Genomic DNA, 19,360 nt, shown 5'->3' with positions numbered 1-19,360 from the left:
ATTAATTCCCTTTCTGTTCATTTGTTTGCTCATCAACTCTCTTGTGTGAACAAAGGAAGACATTTCAAAACAGCCAGGAGAGATCTTCATGGACATATTTGTCATTAGTTACTCATGCTCTTGCCTTCTTGCTCAGAGCCTGCCAATGGATGAAAACTCACCCTCTTCAATATTGGTAGTTAAGAAGTGAGAAGTGAAGCAATTCTCTTTTAATCTTTGAAGTGCTTGCACTCTGATGAGTGGCTGCAGATGAATGGGATTAGAGACAGAGCTGTAGTCAGCATGACAAATATGGTTATTTAAGGAGGTGATGAACAAGGGCAGTTTTTAGAGGAATTTATAGGGGAAAATATCATATGGAAAGAAACAAGCAATACATTGCTACAATCAGGAAGGGTAGGACCAAAGGAAGCAATTATAATTCCATTTCAGGTGTCCATACGTTGCTGAAAGAGCATGCAAATATTAATTTTCTCACTGAACAGATTTCTCTTCCACAGCTGCGAGCTCTGCTGTCATAATGCACAGAAGTAATTTTCTATTAATTTACCTACAACTATGGGTATGAGGCAAACCTTTTGAAAGGAGTTCTTCCGTACTTGACATGCTAATTAACAGATTACTGTTTTAAGTTCTGTGTGTCTGTGATTATTGTTCTCCATGCAAACCATACTTACTGTCTTGCGGCTCCTTCAAAAAGCAGGGTATTCTTATGTTGTTACAAGTGCATATTTTCAAATGTGACAATCTTAAAGATATTGTAGAGAAATTAAATCAATTCATTCTTCCCTAAATAAATGCTTTGCTTGTTTAGGGAAGGCTTTTAAACTTTACAGTGCTTGGTCAGCTTAGTCACAGGACTGTAGAAAGAAAATGTTCCACTAAAAAATGGCTCACAACAGGTAATGCCTGTGGATTCTCTGCAGGATAAGAAATACTCAAAAATTAATGTGCTTATTTCTTGCCTTATGTGCAGAGCCTTCTAAGAACAGGAGGTAAACAGATCATCTACAATTCAAGTTCCTCTGAATTTTTATACGTGGCCCTGAACTACGCTTAAAATGTGTGGGTAGCTGGGATGGGAAAAGTTCATTGGCAGAGCCTCTTAACTAGAGAGTAAGTTTGTGCCAAAAAAGTGTTCTTTGAACCTGTTCCTTAACTGAAGTAAGTAATGGAAGTTTGTTCATGGAATTGGGGCATTTATAGTAGGGCTGTTGTCACTACAGGGAACATAAATGTGGAGTGCTAGAGGAATGGTACCCATCACTCGTGCTTCTAGGCCAAAAAAAAAAAAAGCATAGAGAACTTGATTGCTCATCTTATGCCCTTGAAGCAGTTTTCAAAGTGAATGCATAGCCCACGTTGCACTGCCTATGCTGGATCTTTTTCAGCAGTAAAGCAGTGAATTCAAACTAATCTTTTTAACCTGGCTACAGGAGCTGCTCTTGCAGTGTTTAGCCCTGGTTTAAAATACTTGGGCTTCATTCAGTACTGGCTGACACAGGCTAATTTTAAGGGAGATTTAAGCAATTCAACATCTAGTCATAATAGGAACTTCGAATAGTTTAATTAGACAAAATAATTTAGGGACATTAGTACGATGTTTGGGTTTGTTGTTTTTTTTTTAAACAAGATTTAAAGATGAAGGTGACTTGTTAAAAATGGAAGCCATGTTAGACAGAAACGCAATCTTCTGACTCCCATTCATGTATCTGGGAGGGAAGGTGTCCAAGTGCTGAGAATCAGAAGATTATTTTCTCCTAGGTGCTGTGCTAACCGTACCTAATTTATAGAACCTAATGAAGCAAATAAGGAGAGCAACCTTGAAAAGGTTTTGCTGGCAATGCAATCTCAAGAAAAAATCGAAAGGGAAACCTGTGTAGGAACTGAGGAAAGAAGATGGATCTATTAACTAGTAAATTGGTATCAATTGATCAAAACATCAGAGAAATGACACTAACACTTCTAAATGAGGACGAAAAAATTTTAGCCATGGCTTCTCAACGTAGTGCTTAGAAGTGTGCTTCATGCAGTGGCTGGTATAAAATTGTGTTTTCTATTTGTGAATTGTATAAGAATCTTAAGAAATCAGAGGTTTGAGGATCATTGATGAACCAGGAAAGGTCAGGTCCAATCGTGTGCACAAGTAATGAATTAAGATGAGGTTTTGGAATTTTCTCCAAAGAGATTCTCTTGCTATATCATCAGCTCAGACACACCATTGAACAAGTGCACACTTTTCCCCCTTTGGCATCAAGTGTCCCACTAGCAAAGACAGTCTGTGTAGCACAGAATCTCATCTGATGGTGTTGAAGTGAAATACACTGTGGATCCAAGGGTCTAGGAAGAGTTCCCAAGCTTTGCTGATGCACACTTCAAGTCGGCCAAGGACTGATGTTTCAGGTGTAAATCTGGGCTTTCTTCTATCTGCTTTGGACTCAGCTGGTACTTTCTGCCTTGTTAGGTTTGGGGGCATTATTCTCTTACTAACTCTCTCCAAGAGTTCTTAACTGGTTTTTTTTAAGATATACTAAAAGATTTCCATGTGCTAGCATGTCTTGGTGTCAAGAAAAGAATGTGTTTAAATCTAACAGCAGTACCATAGTAATTACTTAAATACTACTATAATCAGTAAACTCAAAGCATAAACCTTATACAAGCCTTTTGGAAGACTATGTTATTTGTGCCAAAGAAAAGCACATTAATCAAGATCCTCCAAGGGTGCAGGCATAGGTAACTGTTCCGAGCAGTCTAACAGTCAGCTGTGTGCTGTTAGTTCTTTCTCATTTCTCTGCTTGGGCCTTAGCATCTGCATCTCAGGCTATTTAGCTGCTCCACCTTGTGGACAGACATCATACAGTTCTGCAGAAATGTGTCTTCATATGAAACAAAACTAAACAGACCCAAGACCTGGCCCAAGTGCAGTTTTGTAGCTATTAACAGAATATGAGATGCTTCCTGCTCCCTCAGAAAATCATAAACTGCTTTAGCTGTCATTTCAGTGGGGTGGATTCTATCTGCCTTGTACATCTTCATAAATGATGGTAGAAAATTAAATACCATCTAGATTTTGCTTTTTGAGTCCATTTTGAAACATGGAAAAGTGTTGTTTAAAGTCACTGAAATATTTGGTCTTCTAAAGCATTTAACAATACTGCCAGGACTTTGTAATTGCATCGCATCTGGGCCTTAAGCACCCTCACTGGCCAGACCCAAGGAGACGCTGGGAAAGAGTTCCTGCAGTTCTCCATGCTGTTGCCGAGGCTTTAGCTGTACGGTGGAGTGCTGGGTCAATGTCCTGGTTCTAGTCAGGGGGAGGAGGGTTGATCACACCCAGGTGGAAAGTCAGGAGTGTTCGCTGTGTCTGCAACAGCCTCTGTGAATGTGAAAGAGCCAATTGACATCTGACATCTCCAGCACTTGGAATATTTGCTCATCCTCTGTCTGAATGAAAAAGGGGACATTTCTGAAAGGATTTCATAGTTACTAGAAAATGTGTTCGTAAAATTGTATTTATTCCTGTGGGAGTCTGATTTCCATGATATATTTTGATACGTTCATCCCCAAATTTATTCTTGTGACTTTGTTGGCAGTTCTGTGGTAAGCTTTGTGGAGCGACTGTCGGGGCTGGTTAACTTTTGGTTAAAATTTTGTTTAATGCTGATAGGATGTGGTAATGTGGTCTGTTTTTTCACATGACCAAATCTTAGTCCCCTTGGGAGAATGTGTTAGGGAAACTGCATCCTTTGGTTGTGGATCACTGTTGAAGCTGCAAGCTAGACCTTGCTGCTCACAGTGAGCAGGTAACTGTACATTTGGTTTTGGTCATCTCTGTGAGGAAGCCCACTGTCATTTCCATCTGTGGTGCAGGTGGCAGGATCTGGCTCTGCTGAATACATCATGTGGTTGGGGATGAATGTTCCTGGTGCTGATGGGAGGTGGTGGTTCCCTTTTCCCTGCACTCCTGCTCCCCATCTCTGTCTCCTTCCTGCTTCCTTTGTTGCAAGAGCAGCTTGCTTATAGGTAGTCTTGACATTTAAGAAGCTGAAATAAAAATACAGTTTCTGACCTTGATCAGAAACCAAATGTCCTGGGGCAGCTTGCTTTACTCCAAAAGTAAAGGTAAAACACTGTTTCCTAAATACTGGAATTGTCTTGTTGCCTGCTGCATGGTGGTGTGCCACAGTGGCCAGCAGAGCCACAACTGCAACCATTTAAATTATATAGCAAGTACAATGGAGCATCATGTAGCAAAGTCTTTGAGTAATTCTGCAGCAATGGAGAGGGAGTTACGGAATTATTTCTTATGCAGAGTAAACGGGGGACTGTGAAAAATGGAGTAATCGTGCAGCTCTGAGAAACAAACCCAGTGCTTCAGTGCAGTACCTAACTGTTCCTTGCTCTTGCATTGGCAGCGTACAAGTCAGTCTCCTCAGTGCTGAATTAGTATCTGATATGTATACAACCCAGAGCAGACTATAAAAGTTGCTGATAATTATTTGGTAGGGCCAGTCTGCCATACTTTTTCATCTGTGCTTTATGGTTTCCATATGAATCTGGACACAATACTTCAGTGCAATCTTGGATCATTTTTCATTTAAAAAAAAAATACAACCCAACACCCAATGCACAAAAAAACCCCAAACAGGATGTAGCTCTTCCCTCACCTCTGCCTTACTGGCTGAGCATGCACACATGGGTATATCCTTCCAATAAAGGAAGCATGATTTTGACAGAGCAATTAATTTTACTGACTTCCTTTTCAGGTTTTTCAGAGAGTATATTTATAAATGGGACTTGAAAGTGTTGAAAAAATCTTCACTGGTTTAACAGGAGCAGAGAAGTATTTCAAAATAAAATAGTGATTCTTCTTTCTGGTGAGAAAACATTCAGAAACTTTGCATATTATTTTGATGCCAAAATTTACATGGTAAAGGAATTAAGTCGGGTATTTTTGTTAAGAAATAATTTGTAGCATAACAAGATAAATATTTGCAAGCATGTAAAGGAAAATTACTGACCCAAAAAAAACCAAGAGAAGGAGAGGAAACTTACCATGGCATTTCCAATGGTGAGCTCATATATGTATAGCTGTGCTGTTGCTTTGTTATGGTTTTTGGGGAGCTCCCAGCTGCACTGTGTATCTGCCCACTTCTGTGTGGTGTCAAAGCAAGCTGTGGTCACAGACCCCTCCCAGCACCCATGCCTGCCTCTCCTCAGTGGCAGAGCAGCAAGCTCATCAGTAACTTGGTGGAGCATCTCTTATTCCTGAGCTTTTATTGAAATTGTGCTGTGTAAGAAGGTACCTTCCACCCTGATCCACCTCCAACTGCATCACACCAAAGCAAGATGATTGTTTTGTCCTAACTTGCTCTTCTACAGGTTTAGAATTTGCAAGAGGTGAAACACAGCCCCCGTGTCACTGCCATCCCAAGGCATGGTGAGCCCTGGGGCCGGACAGAATATGCCGCACTTCTGGGGCGGTAACTCAGGAGGATGCCTCCAAGCAGCTTCTGAGATGAGAGAGTTGCAGACTGCTCTGTCTGAGGGAGAGCTCACACTGGCTAACTCATCTGCTAAGCTTGTTGGTGGTTTTTTTCCACTTTGTCAAAAGGTCTGTGAGAAGCAGGAACAGCTTCTTAAATGCTTTGTTGTTGGGGTAGCCCTGCTGTTAGTCATGCCTCTTAAATGTAAAAACTCCGCCTTCTTTGGAAGGTATCTTCCTTCTCTCATTGCTGTGTAAGAGCAGCTGTGGAAGACACAGGCAGGACTTGCTGTGTCTTAGAGCTGTATTAGCATTTGTCCTTATTTCTGTACAGAAATCCTGCATATCACAATCTCTGACAATTGCTTGCAGCATTCTGCCTCCTGGCAGTTCCCATCTAGTCACATATGTAGGCCAGGATAATTTTTAAACTACAGACTGGATTTTTGATTGGTCACATCCTATAGCTCTCAATGTGTCTGTCTGTACACGTTTTCCTGTGCTGCCAACCACCATGATAGGGTTGTTCTTGTAAAGTCAAAGTGGAGCTAAAGACACCAAAAGAGCTGTTACCCAGAGAGGCAGTGCTGGCTGGGGATTATTGGGTTGGCAAGACTTGGGAACAGAGATAGTGATCTTTGATCTGTAGGATGATCTCATCTACATGGGCCTCTGCTTCTCTTGCCAGCAGCTGTTCCTATTTTCTGTTTAGACGTCTCATTCTGTAGGACAGTCTGCTTTTTACTTGTGGATGTTCCCAGTAAGGATGCATCAATATCCCAGAAATACAGCTAATAATTGTTGAAAAACTCCTGTTTAACGTGGTACCATGATAAAGTGAGGGGTAATAAACCTTATTTGCAGACCAGTTTGTATTTCTTCTAATTAGTGGGAAAAAGGCGAAAGAACTTAGAACAGAGACAAGAAAACCATCTGAATTAATTTGCTGGAGGGGGAAAAAAAACATATGGAGTTACCCAGAAAAAGACTTGAAGGTTATCTCCGAGCATCAATCATATTGAGCTTTCTGGCCAGCTCTCCTGTTCCCGCTGGGCGGTGACAAACCTTGTGTTCAGCTGTCCTTCCAGCAGCCTGTTCCCAGCTCCCCTGCTCTATTTGCATCCTCCTAAACACAGAGGGAACTGAGGACAAATGGGGTCCCATGCAGAAAACCTGTCAGTGCTTGCTGAGAGTTTAGCTCAAAAACTAAACCACCACCGAGATGATCATTTGGCTGTTGCTCCAGGCCCACAACTCCTGGGTGGTGCAGGAGTGGACCCAGAGCACAGCTTCTCCATGGAGTGGATCTCACACCTGTTCTCTCCTTTCTCTGCTTCCTGCCTAGTGCAGCAGATGAACCTGCCAAGGAGGAAAAGACTTACAGAAAGATGGATTTAATGCTAAAAACAGGGAGAGGCTGGTGGGTAAATATCTTTTGCCATAGTTCTTTGAATGCAGTTATAGTAGAGAGCCATGGGATTACCAAAAAGGAATGCCAAATTTTCAGCTTTTCTACCTGGAGCATCCTAATTTGTGCCATTGGAGGCCTGTTGGATGTTTTATATGAGAACAGGAAGAGGTAAGGAATGGCACTTGCAACTTTCAGATTGGGGGGGAGCTCACAGCAACTGGAGAATGACTTTTGGAGTAAAAACTTAATTCCAGTTCAAGAAAAGGCATCCCACCACATTGTGTCCATTTCCCTTTCTCTGACCCTGCCAATAATGTTTTTTAGGAGTTTCCTTCGTGATGCTATAAAAAATGATCATGGTTCCAGGCAAGGATACTTTACTTGGTAGTCTGTCCTCTTCCTTCCAATCATGAGTGTTGATGTATTGCATCTGTTCTGGAAATAAGGGCGTAAATACAAGCCATATTTTTGCATGAGCAATGGCGTGTGTTATTGACGACTTTAGAAAATGAAAAATCTGTTTCTAATAAGAATCGTAATAGGTTTGTTATAACTCTGAAGGTCTAAGAATTTAAATGGGTCAAGTTTGGGGAAGGAGAGGCAACAGCATCTATTAGACCATCTGACACAGTTAAAGAGAGAGACGTGCTTTGGAACACGTGAGCCTGTCTTGAGGCCAGTTTCAACAGCAATCAGAAATCAGATCTGCTCTTAATTTTCTCTGGGTGACTCTGATTTTTGCCTGGGGTGTTAATGGGTGCTTTGCTTTTGTTTTGTTCTCCCCCAGGAGGCTAATGAATGCACAGCAGCTATCTTGGTCTAAAATGCAAGGGAGGACAAATTCTTAGCAGATTTTTACCAATGGATAGGGAGGCAGGGTCAGTGTTGTGCTCTTTTGTTGTGGTTCAGCTTTTGGTAAAACCACAATGCTTTATTTAAAAGTGGGTTTTAGAGCAGGAAAATGAACGTATGTCAGTGCTGGGAGGAGGAGGGGGAATCAAAGCAACCAAGCAAAGGGTGATAAAACATGCCTCCCCATTCAGCAAATTAGGACATTATGCAACGGATAGAGGGGTTGTATTTCAAAAGTGCCTGAAAGCTTGTCCTTTATTTAGGGTCTCTTCTGCTCAGCCTTGACCGGACTGAATTCTTATTCAGGGGAGGGGATTAATTTACAGCTAGAAGACACTTTTATACCATATCTTATTGTTCTCTTTCATTATTAGGGTAACTGCTCAGAATATTGTGTAATCAAGCTGCAATCAATATTCCCTGTTAGATATGTTAGAGAAATCAAGACAAAAACGTATTTTTGTGAATGCCTTGAGGCTGTGACTATAACAGTTGTCACTGGCTTGAAGTTACAGTAAAACTGATGTGCCCTTGTTGGTATTATTAATGTTTGGAAGAAGTAAAACAAGTGATGGGAAATTACCTCAGTCTCTGTGCAGGCAGACTTTTAAAACAGGAGACAAAGAAGGATTTGTGGAAACAAAAAGTAGGAAAGGAAATGTTGAAGGGTAAATGTTTTCTCTTACATTATCCCTCGGCATGGTGGGAATGAGAGCCGTGTAAGAGTAATAGCCTTGACAGGTATTTCTCCTGGCTTCCAAGCAAACTTCATTGACCATGGTCAAAACAGTGTCTCCAATGAAAACCAGTCTGGATTTAAACCAAGGAAGTTTGATTACAGTGTTCAAGCTTGTGTTAGCTGATGTTAACTCTGAATTGCTCCAAGACTTTACTAATACAGAAGATACTTGGACAAATTATCTGTCAACTCTAAAATATGTGATTCATCCAATAAAGGCCTATTTCTGTCAATTTTGAATTTGCAAAATTAGTTTGCAAAAGACCTTTCAAATAATGCTTAGGGAGGATGGGTAACTGCCTAACTCACTGATCCAACACTTTGGGGCAGCAGCCAACCGCAGTCGGTTTTGCCACAAACAGTTTTAAAAAAAAAAAAACAAAAAAAAACCAAAACAAACAAACAAAAAAAACCAACAAAAAAACTAGCAGGCTGTTTTTCTTGGAAATAGGTAAATTAGAGGGGTATATTTGATTCTGGCAACATTTTCGGGTGAAAGTTGTTCACTGTGTAAACCAGACATTTTGGGATACCTGTGAGTCTATAGTGCCATTTTAACTCCTATAGCGAGATAAATCAGAGGGTGACAGACAGTTGGCAGCCTGACTCCGTTGTTGCACCTGCAGCTAACCCACAGAGCCATGCCAGGTAGCAGTTCCCATCATGTCTGTCTTTTCTCGGAAAGAGAAGATGGTGTTCCCAGAAATGCTGAAAAGTGGCTGCAACCTGTTGTCTGGAGGCTGAGATACCCCGCTGGAAACAGAAAGCAACATTAAATTCTGTCTTTGTTAAATGCCCACAAGGTGGCACTTGTCATCTTTTTACCTCTGAGGTCTAAATTTTTATACTTACAGCAACACTAAAAAATAATCTTAGAGGTTCTGAAACTTTTCTTAAACAGTAAGCTAACTGTGCCTTCATGGAGGGGTATTTCCCACCCCTCTGGTAAACTACAGCCAAGAGAAAAAGGGCAACAGCTGTGTTTTGCTTATCATCACATATGTGAACATTCCAGCTTAAAATTAAAAGTTAATTTTAATTTTTTTGTTATAAAGGATTTTTAAAATTTTTATTTGTCATTATTTGTGTAGTCAGATGCCACTGTCTATCTGGCAAAGAAGAGGAAAAGAGAGTACTTGCTTCCCTTGCTTTGGTTAAATGAAGATTTAGAAACAGATCATTTGCTGCCTGGTCTAATCACTTAGAAGATGAGTTCATTTAACAGCAGCAGTGCCTATGATAGGCAAAATATTACTTATTTAAATTTTCCCATCATTCATAAAGAGGCAGAAATATCAGACCTGCCAATAAAAGGCATTGAACTCTAGCTGTTTTCGGTGGGTCTCTCATTCAACCACATTAGAAGCATTCTCACAACGTTTATTGTTGCCAGATCAGATATTTGTAAAAACCAGGATGGTAGTGTGTGGTTTTTTTGTTGTGTTTTTTTTGTTTTCCTCCCCCTCAAGAGTGATGCAATTGTTCAGAGCATGCCCCTCTTTGAGCCCCTTCATTTTTGCTGAGAGTGCTTTCTTGTCTCCCATGTGGTCACATCAGAGAAATGGCAGTAGGCCTTGTAGCTTTCTAGGGCATTGTTCACACTAGCTTTCTCTTAACCTTTTTACTCCAGTAATAATTAGAAGCCTAATTGTACTTGTTTGGAGTGGTATAAGCAAACCCATGTGAGGACAAAAGAGCAGAGAAAAATAAGTTTTATCCCATTAAAAAATTCCTGGGGCATGGTGTGTGTGATGTAGTGCCATCCTGCAGCCAAAGGGACACTTTTGTTATCGGTGTCCGTTCTCACTGGTTTGTATCTTCCCTTAGATTGTATTGTACTCTTGTTCCCCTCCCAGATGGGAATGCCTTTGGAAAATGTGAAGAAAATACATTAATCTGTTTTTGTTTTCTTGATTAAATAATTCAAATACCCATTTAATTTTAAAAGCTGACTAGGTGCACGGGGTTTTATGGCCATTAAGGACTGTTGCAGCCTGCGCCAAAGGTCAAGGCAATGGAGTAAAACTTTGTACAAGGAGAGTTGTTGCTGATGACCGTGCCTTCTGCCCACAGGCTTGGGCATGTCCGTGTAGATGGATGGTTTTAGTGGTGGAGTGACTTAACTTGCGTGCCGGCTTCTCCAGGCCTGGCCTGGAAACAGTTGGGTGGGGTTGAGCTGGCTGCCTGTAACCTCTGCCTGCCAGCTGCTGTCCCCTGGCAGGAGGTGAACTGCATAGGATGGCAACAGCCCTTTCTTCAATCTAGAGGCCATTTGTTTCTGTGATCAGACTGGGCTTTAGCTTAACATGTAAGAGCTGCCCCATTCAGCTCCCCATTGGAGTGGGTTGTGTCGCAGCACAGCAGGCTTGGAGTCGGGGATTCTCCACTGGGAGGTTTAGCTGTCCACACGCAGCTGGGCTGCATGCCGAGCCATCACATCTGCCTGCATGTTAAAATGAATGCCTCTCTGGCATCTTTTCTGCACCAGGAGAAGGTGGAGAAAATAGGTGGTGGTTTATTTGGAAGTTTTTGCACTGAAGCTCCTTACAGTAATGGTGACTGCCTACCTGAGGAAGAGCCTTGACATGTCTAAAAGTTTTCAAAGCTTTTTTCTTTTTCTTAGTTCAAAGGAAATCATGTGCCAAGGATAACATTAAAGTAGCATCAAAGACTCAATAACAGGCTAGAAGTATCAGTCATTGTTGCTGAGTGTCATATAGTACATTGTATATTTGGGAATTGGGAGAGTGTGGTGCTCACTGCCTGGGGTGTTCTTACCCCTGCAGGGATCTTCCCATAAACGAAAGAAATTTTATGCCGTAGTTGTGAAACCCTGCATGTTTTCCACATGGGCCCAGGCCATGTGTGCCATCAGGTTCTTGTCATTAATGTCTTTGTTTTTAGGGATTAATAGAGCAACATTACATTTGGATTAACATTATTTATTCGGTTACCTTTAAACCCCAGCATTTTTTGTAAAATAACAGTATAATAGTTTTCATTTAAGAGAAAGGGAATATACCAAAAAAGTTGCTTGAGAGCTCTTAAAAAGCGTGGTGTAAGCCTGTGCGAGGTATTTTGGTCAGAAATAATTTGTTACCCCTGTGCAATGGAAAGGCGAAGACAGGACAAGACTGAGATAGAGGATCATTTCACTTTTTATATTCATGTGGAGGAACCAAATGCTGAAGAAGTGTTTGTTCCTAAGAAAACATGTCATGCAAGGCAGGAAAGGTTGACCACGGCTTTAGCTCTTGTTTACCAAGCACTGGCCTAAATGAACTTCTCTGCAGCCTTTGGTGGCAGTGTGTGTGATGCCCTGCTTGCAAGGGCAGGGATGGGTTGGTTTCTGCAGGACCTTGTGTGACGGGCAGGTACAGCACTTCTTGCTCTTTGCATCAAGACTCTGCCTTTGCCTGCCACCCCATTATAGACCGTTGCTTACCTTTCCAGCTGCTGATAGCAGAGGAGTGGAGAGAAGCTTTGTGGGGAAAAAAAACGTGGATCCCGAGGTCTTGTTTAGGAGTGAAAAAGGACCTTTGGTGTGCGCCCTTCCTTCTTCAGTACACGTGCAATAGACAGGAATATTTTGGCCATTCTCTGCACCCTCTGCCCTGCTGCCCCCTCTCCGGGAGCCACCTGCCATCACATTCCCTTCCTCCTGCCATCGGGAGCACGGGGACTTTTGCAGAATGCTTCCAGCACTGCTGGGTGCTGCTGGAGCCAGTGATCAGCTTCTCGTATTTACCCTGGAACCATAGTATTGTAGCCCATCTGTTTTGCTACTGCTGCCTCGGGCGGTGGCTGTATTCATCCCTTAATTACCTTAATGCTGTTTGAGTTTTATTTTGGTTGGAGTGCATAAAAGCCCTAACTGCTAGGGCCTGCTTGGCTGCTGCTTAAAATGTTTCACGATGGCTTGAGCTTAGTTTCTGAAATGCTGTTGGCACTTGGTCTCTGAAAAACAGAGTTGAAATGACATTTTCTGTTCAACTGTGCTGTTTTTGTGGCTTAAGAATCTCACCAGCAAATAAATTATGGCATTATTTCTGCAAGTCGAGTGATTTTATGTGCATCCTTTGGGCATAGAGAAGGTGCTAACAAGCAAGATTTTGAGGCTGAGGAGGGATTTTCTAGAAGTTGTTTTTTGGGCACAAAACAGAGTCTGTTGTATGAGTCAGCAAATGGCCACGTCTGCTGGTCATGCATCTCTCCAGGAGTTAAATTTTGATGTATGCTGCTGCCAAACAAAGCAAAATTATAATCTTAAAGCACATGTTGTTAATGCTTACTGGTTAGGGCCTAGGCTGTAGCTTACAGAAAAATGTTTTATGCTTTCTTTCATCTTTTCATATTTGTGACTTACACTGTTCCTTGGTCATAGATTAGTTCAGAAAACATGAAATTGGATTTTCTTCTCCTGATCGTGTTGATGTTTGGTCCATATGGCTAAGAACTGGTCTCTTCCACAAGGGTCACCACCTGAGGTCTCACCTGTGTTCAGTAGGGATATTGGCAAATAAATTCGAAGTTCGGGGCAACAGCTGCTATGTCAGCAGATAGGTGATTATTTCCTCCCAGACAGCATTAAACTAATCTCCGGCATGATGTTACAGACCACCATGCTGCAGGGAATGATAGTAAAAGAAAAATAAAACTGAGTTCTCTGCAGGAAACCTCACAGTAAGTCCTAAATTGCTTTATGGGGTGACCATGTGTAGTTAAGCTGGTGCTGCTCTACCCTAGAGCTGGGTGATCTTCAGTGGGGAGAAAGAAAGAACCATTTCAGGCAGAGGTAAACATTTTTATTCTTTCTATAAAAGGAATACACAGAGACAAGCAGTCTAAACAGTTTGAGGCAATAGTAACAGTTTTCATATCTGCAGTTAAAATGTACACTCTGAAAGTACTACAGTTGTCCAGATTTATATAAGGGTTAAAATGGAAGTGGGTAAGAAAGAAGGAAAATAACAAAGGGAAATGCTACCTTCTAATGTCACAATTAGTCACTTTTGGATTTATGGAAAAATCTGAGATGCTCTCCTAGCATTTGTGTTTGTATATGAACTTCTAAATGGCTGTATTCTATTGGCAGAAGCCCTTTTCTGTGCAAGCGTGTATTTCTGACAATCACTATGTGCTTTTCACTTCGTAATTGCAGATGATTCATGCCCAAAATGCATAGTTTCCTTTTTCTTTCATCAGCTTATGTGCTTAAAGGAGGGACACGCTGGGCCCGGAAAGCAGTGTTCCTGCCCCACTGTGACATTTCTGCTTGTAAAAGGGCTGTTGCCAGAACCTGCCTGTTGTGCTGTTCTGGGCTTTTCTGCCTCTGTTTTCTCTACATTTAGGCAAATTTCAAGGAAGCCTTGGGTAGAGATGAGATGGCTTGAGAATGAGGTGCTGAGCAGATAGAGTGGGCTGGATAGGTGAGTCTTAGCAGGAAAGCAGATGGGAACAAATCTAAGTATTGCTCAAGGATGAGGGGAGATGTCCTGTATGCAGATGAAGATTGCTAACACTGGAGGAAGGCAAAGTCCTGGAAAAGAGAGGAGGAGAGGAAAGAAGATGATGACAAGAAAGCGCTGAGAATTGTTTAAGAAATAGTTAGGGATCACTTCTGTCCTTGTCCATTGGAGAGAGAGAGAGAGGTGGGCTGGCAAACCCTTGCCCTTGGAGAAACAGACACACACATAACCTGTCATGCAGAGTATGTAAGAAATGTAGATCCATGCCTGAATTAGAGATGCCAGCTGTTACGGGTCTGTGATAAGATGCTTACTTCAAAGACAAGTTTGATTTTGCTATGGGCTCAAGAGTAAAAACTGATTCTACAGGGTAAAGGACTGTAAATGTATTTTCATGTGTCCTGCAGCAGTGTTTCCCCTCATCCCTTAACACTGCTTATAGCTTTGGGTCTCAGTGGGATTTCAAGTGATGCATCAGTTTAAGATACTCTTTTCTTTACACATACATACATATTTATACTGTGACAGGTCTATTTAGGAGCTTGAAAGTACAGACTTTGGGCAGACAGCTGTTTCTTTTCTGATCTATTTCAGGCTGGAAAATGATTAGATATCAGTATGGATTCAGGGTAGAGAATTTGAAGAAGTTCCATTATACTATGTAAAAATAAAATCTTATACCCCTCTAATCAGAGCAAAATTCTGAAGAATTAAAAAAACTTGTCCTTGTTTGGGATAATGGGAAACTATCACACATTTTTACTTTCATAGGTTAGGAAGACTATTCAGCACCAGCATCTGTCAGCTTGAAACTGGTCTCAGTTTGAAACTGTAATTTATGTACATGGACTGTGTGCCTGATCTAAAATGTCCTTGCTGGAGAGAGTGACCTCATGCTGGCAAAAGTCTCACCAGTGCTGGTCAGATCACATCTGGACAGAGCTGGTAGCATCAGTTTATGCATTTATGTTTTCTGTAGTGCTCTAGACCATTGGAGAAGAGCAGCTTTAAGCTGAATTGCATCTCACTTAAGGCAGAAAATACAGTTACGATAAAACATGATGCACAGCTTGTAGAAAACTATTCTATTTTATCGCAGAAACATTTAGCAGAGCTGAGATACTGTGCTGATGGGAGCTGTAGAAAAATCTGAGAACTGACAGTGTAGAGTTTATTGTGTTAATTAAAGCGGTGCAGCATTAGTGAGAAAATGTATTTTGGGTTCATCATTTTTTGTGGGTTTTTTATCATGCCTTAAAGTGCTTTCCGGGTACTTTGGATGCCTAATTGGAGATGCTGTATGTGAAGCCTGCACTATCTGAAAATCAAGCCCTTTTCCTAGTAACGCATCTCAAAATACTGATGATGTGTTAAATGGGACTACATTCATTAATCTTTAAAAATGGGTAACTAACAGATAGGTCTGATGTTTATACTTATTCCATTTCATCTTTGTGTAGTGAGGTGGTTTTAGTAATAGAAACATTTTTTGCACAGAAACAAACACTACAGACCCTCTGCTTCACTGTTGTTACTGTGCTGTACTTGCTGCTACAGTATTTTATATCAGATAACTTTTTTTTAAATCACAATGGAAATGACCTTTTGTTTTTTCATTACCTCACGTGGGATGGCCGGAGGGTATTCTCACACTGTAAAGGCAGTAAAGCTCACCGACAGATTTTTCTAACAAAATCCTTGTGCACAGCTGCATAACATAAATCATTCCTTCCAGTTTCTGAATGTTAGGTGTTTGTTGTATGAAAGTTACTGCTGTTCTTGCCTGATTTTAACAAGGTTTGGGGTTTTTTGTTTGGCACAAATATTGTTGCTTTTCAGTTTTATAATCATGCTGCCCTTAGCCGTAACAATTATACAGCGCGAGTGCAAGCAAGTATAGGTTAGACTGCCAAGATATTTGTATTTTCATAACAGTCAGCTCATATTTTACAAATACAGTGCATGTTTTCCTGTACTTAAATTATTTATTTGTAAATCCAACTGGTGCACATATTGCCAAAAAAAGACTACAGCAAAAGAAAATTCAGTTAGTGGGGTAAGAATCGTCTTCTGGGACTAAACCCATTTTACAAGTTTTGCCCTTTTTCCATGTGACATTGCAGTGCTAAGGGATCATGTTACAATGCTTCTGGAATGAATCGACTTGCACTGCCTTAATTGAAGGTATCAAAGTAGGAATGAATAACTATGGCTGCATTTGTTGCTGCTGGTTTTCTTTCACTGTCGTAGCATAGTGTGGGCCGCTGAAGGCCTCTGTGTAGCTGCAGGGTGCTCTGGCCGATCCCCGGGACGTGGTAGTGCATCTGCAGGACTGTCCCAAGGTTAAAAGCCATCATATTCTGGGGGATGGCAGTTTGACTAAGTGCTGCCTTAATAATAAAGTCATAATTAATTGTATTTATAACACACACTACCACCGAGGTAGTCCATGAGGACTGCAGCCTTTCACGTGTAACACTAAAACACAGGGTAAAAAATTAAGCAAAATGGTAGCTCAGGCAGGGCAGAGAGTGTTCTGGGTGGGTCTGGGCAAATCTGTGCCAATTAAACTGGAAAATAGCTCATTCCACTAAGCTCTAGTTTAGAGATATTTTGACATGACTGTAGGTGGGAGAGATGGACTAAAGCAAGTATCTGAAGAGGGCAAATTGCTTCTAATAAGAGGAGGCAAAACAAAATCCTTTCCCAGCTTCAGGCTTAGTTTTGGAGGCCTTAAGGACTTTCAAGCAGAGATGTCACCCAGGCGAAAATCCAAGCAACAGGTTCCCAGATTGCTTGATCTTTACATAACCTCATAACAAAATCTGAAAGTTAGGGGTTTGCTGGATGCAGCCGGTAGTTCCAGGGAGCAAACAATTGCAAACTGAGTGCAGAATCAAATGCTAGCATAAGAAGAGGCTTCAAACAGCAAGACTGACTACAGTGTTGTCTCAACTTGTGGCCCTGTGGTGAATGAGTACTGAGTAACTCCCACCAGCTCCAAGGCAGATAAGCAGAGCATCTTGCAGAAAGGCTCAGTACCTTGTAGCATCAGAACTGAAGCTGGCCAGAGTGGTAAAACAGCAGATCAGAGACAAAGTTTACAACAGAGCCCTGAGCTCAAAATGTCAGCAATGTCAGATCAGTTGTCAGCAAGTCATAAGGGAAACAGAATACACTGGATTTTTTTTTTTTTTTCATTTTGAGAATTAAAATTTGGGATTAGAAATACACTGGTACTTTTAATACATACTGACTGCTTCCAAGTAGAGCTTGTACTCAATTGCAAAATATTTAATAGTACTTATATAATCTGATTTTATTTTAGGAGTTGTTAATTGCTATCCAGAAGAGGAAGAAGCTAATGACAGGAATAAATTGAATGAAAACTGATTTACTGGAGTATAAATTGAGATTAAAAAAAATCTTTCTGGTGTAATTTTAAGGGGAACTTACAGATATATACACAGTAAAATAATATGCATTTCCATCCCCCCAGTATTTTGTCTTCTGATCTGCATGTTTGCCATTTTGCAAATGTATTTTTATAGTTTTTATTCTAGTTGGCTAAAGAAGATACCTTTTCATATTTTCAGTTTAAATTAAGAGGGGGAACTTTTACCAGGTTGTTCTATATTCTGATAGTAAAAAATACTTTTATATCCTAGATGCAATATTTATCTTAATAAATCTGCAAATGCTTCCACAGGATTATTTCTGTGTTAAAATATTTCAAACACAACATTAAGATTTGTCATTTTTCTTTCAGATACTGATGAATACAGACCACCTGTTTGGAAATCTTACTGTAAGTATCTCAACGGTTTTGTTTTTTTTTCCCCCAAGTCGGAGCAAAAAAGTTTCAACTGGGTGCTTTAAAAGACTATTTTTTCTTTTCATCAGAATGTGAGTTTAAGAAGCATCAATGTGTTCATTACTGTTTAGAGATAGGTACAGTCATTGATCCTCAAGGACAAGTGAATGCAGATTATTTGGAGGGGTAGATTCTCGGCACCTTACTAACGTCAGTGGTCCCACTCTTGTTTGGGTCTGGCTTATATTGGTTTGGCAGCCCAGACTGGAGCTTCCATAAACTCCATTTGTGCCTTGAAGTTGGTATCACCTGCAAACTTTTAGGGCTCCTGTGCTCTAGTACCTTGCATCACTAGAGTTGAGATTTGAGCTGTTTAAACCTCAAAATAGTTTTCCTCCAGAATTTGCTGACGTAGTAAAATGAGAGCATTTGTTTGGCCTGGTGTGACAAATCACAAACAGGTTTTTGAAGCCCTGACTAGAAAAGCCTGGTTTCCTACCAGTCTGCCTGCCTGGGCTCTGCAGCTCTTCGATGTGAGTGCCCTAGCTCAGAGGAAGTGGGAGAATCTTTACAATCGGAGATTTTGGGTTGGTCTTAAAGGCTTGGTGAAGACAAGGGTTAGAAAGAGAGTAACTGTAAGAAAGCAGATTAAACTGTTTTTGTCAGCTAAAGTGTGTGTATATAGTAGAATTATGTGAGCACTGGAAAAACAGGTTTTCTGTCACCTAGACCAGTGTTCCGTTAATGGCTCAGAAAGGTCAGTTGTTTCTGTTCTGTCCCTGCCATTGTCAACCTGATGCATTCAAAAATCACGGTTAGGCCTTAAAACTCATAAATCACCCTTGTTGTTTGGGTTTGATTTCCATTTTTTGAGTTGTTAAAAGTCATCATGAGTTACATAGTCAAGATCTTCTATGCAATATGAGCATTAGATTACTTTTGTAAATGAGAACATGTAAGAAATTTCAAAGAGCTTAGGCTGTAAGTACATAGTCAGATTTTGTGAAATTTGTAGTAAAAATTATGGCAGAACTGCATATGCCTTAACAGTCCAGGAATGCCAGGGTCTCTTAAAATACAATTGTGTTAACTGAAGAAAACAGAAAGACAATAAGTCTAAAAAAAAAGAAGGCTGAAGAATTTTAATTTGTCAATCTTCAATCTTTTCTTTGATGGATGACTTTGAACTGTTTTTAATAATTGCCAACATATGCAATTGCTATCGTGTAGTTGTGATGGCTGGGACGTTGGTCTGTTTATGAATCTGGTGGCAAAGCCTGTCTGTGTCTTTTGAATCATCATTTACTGTGCCAGTAGCTTGTCATATGCCAAGTCAGACACTTAAAGAATTTGCACACAAAATTATTTCAACAAGTTTTTTTTTTTTCTTGCAGCAGAGGGCTAAAAGATAAAACTGAGACACTTAGCTCCTTGGTATTAAACATCATTAGTTGTGATTGCAATACTTGTTACCGAGGTCTGTGTATTTTGCTCCTGGTTGTAGGCAATAACAGTGAATCACAGCTCTGTACCTTCTGTGAACTCAGGGAACACTGCCTCTTTGTTCAGTGTATTCCATGCCATAATCTAT

General features: G+C 40.7%; 1 protein-coding gene across 6 annotated transcripts in view; it reads left to right on the top strand.

The window, feature by feature from the left end:
* The window catches only part of CHN1 (chimerin 1), a 106,973-nt gene that overhangs the window by 5,367 nt on the left and 82,246 nt on the right, over positions 1–19,360 (top strand). For all 6 annotated transcript variants that reach the window (XM_075093503.1, XM_075093500.1, XM_075093497.1 and 3 more), the window contains exon 3: positions 17,725–17,763. In XM_075093503.1, the coding sequence (XP_074949604.1) occupies positions 17,725–17,763 (39 nt within the window). The remainder of the gene's footprint in view (positions 1–17,724; positions 17,764–19,360) is intronic.

The sequence above is a fragment of the Phalacrocorax aristotelis genome, chromosome 5 (genome assembly GCF_949628215.1).
Source record: "Phalacrocorax aristotelis chromosome 5, bGulAri2.1, whole genome shotgun sequence".
Lineage (NCBI taxonomy): Eukaryota > Metazoa > Chordata > Aves > Suliformes > Phalacrocoracidae > Phalacrocorax > Phalacrocorax aristotelis.
This window is presented reverse-complemented; position numbering and strand designations above follow the sequence as displayed.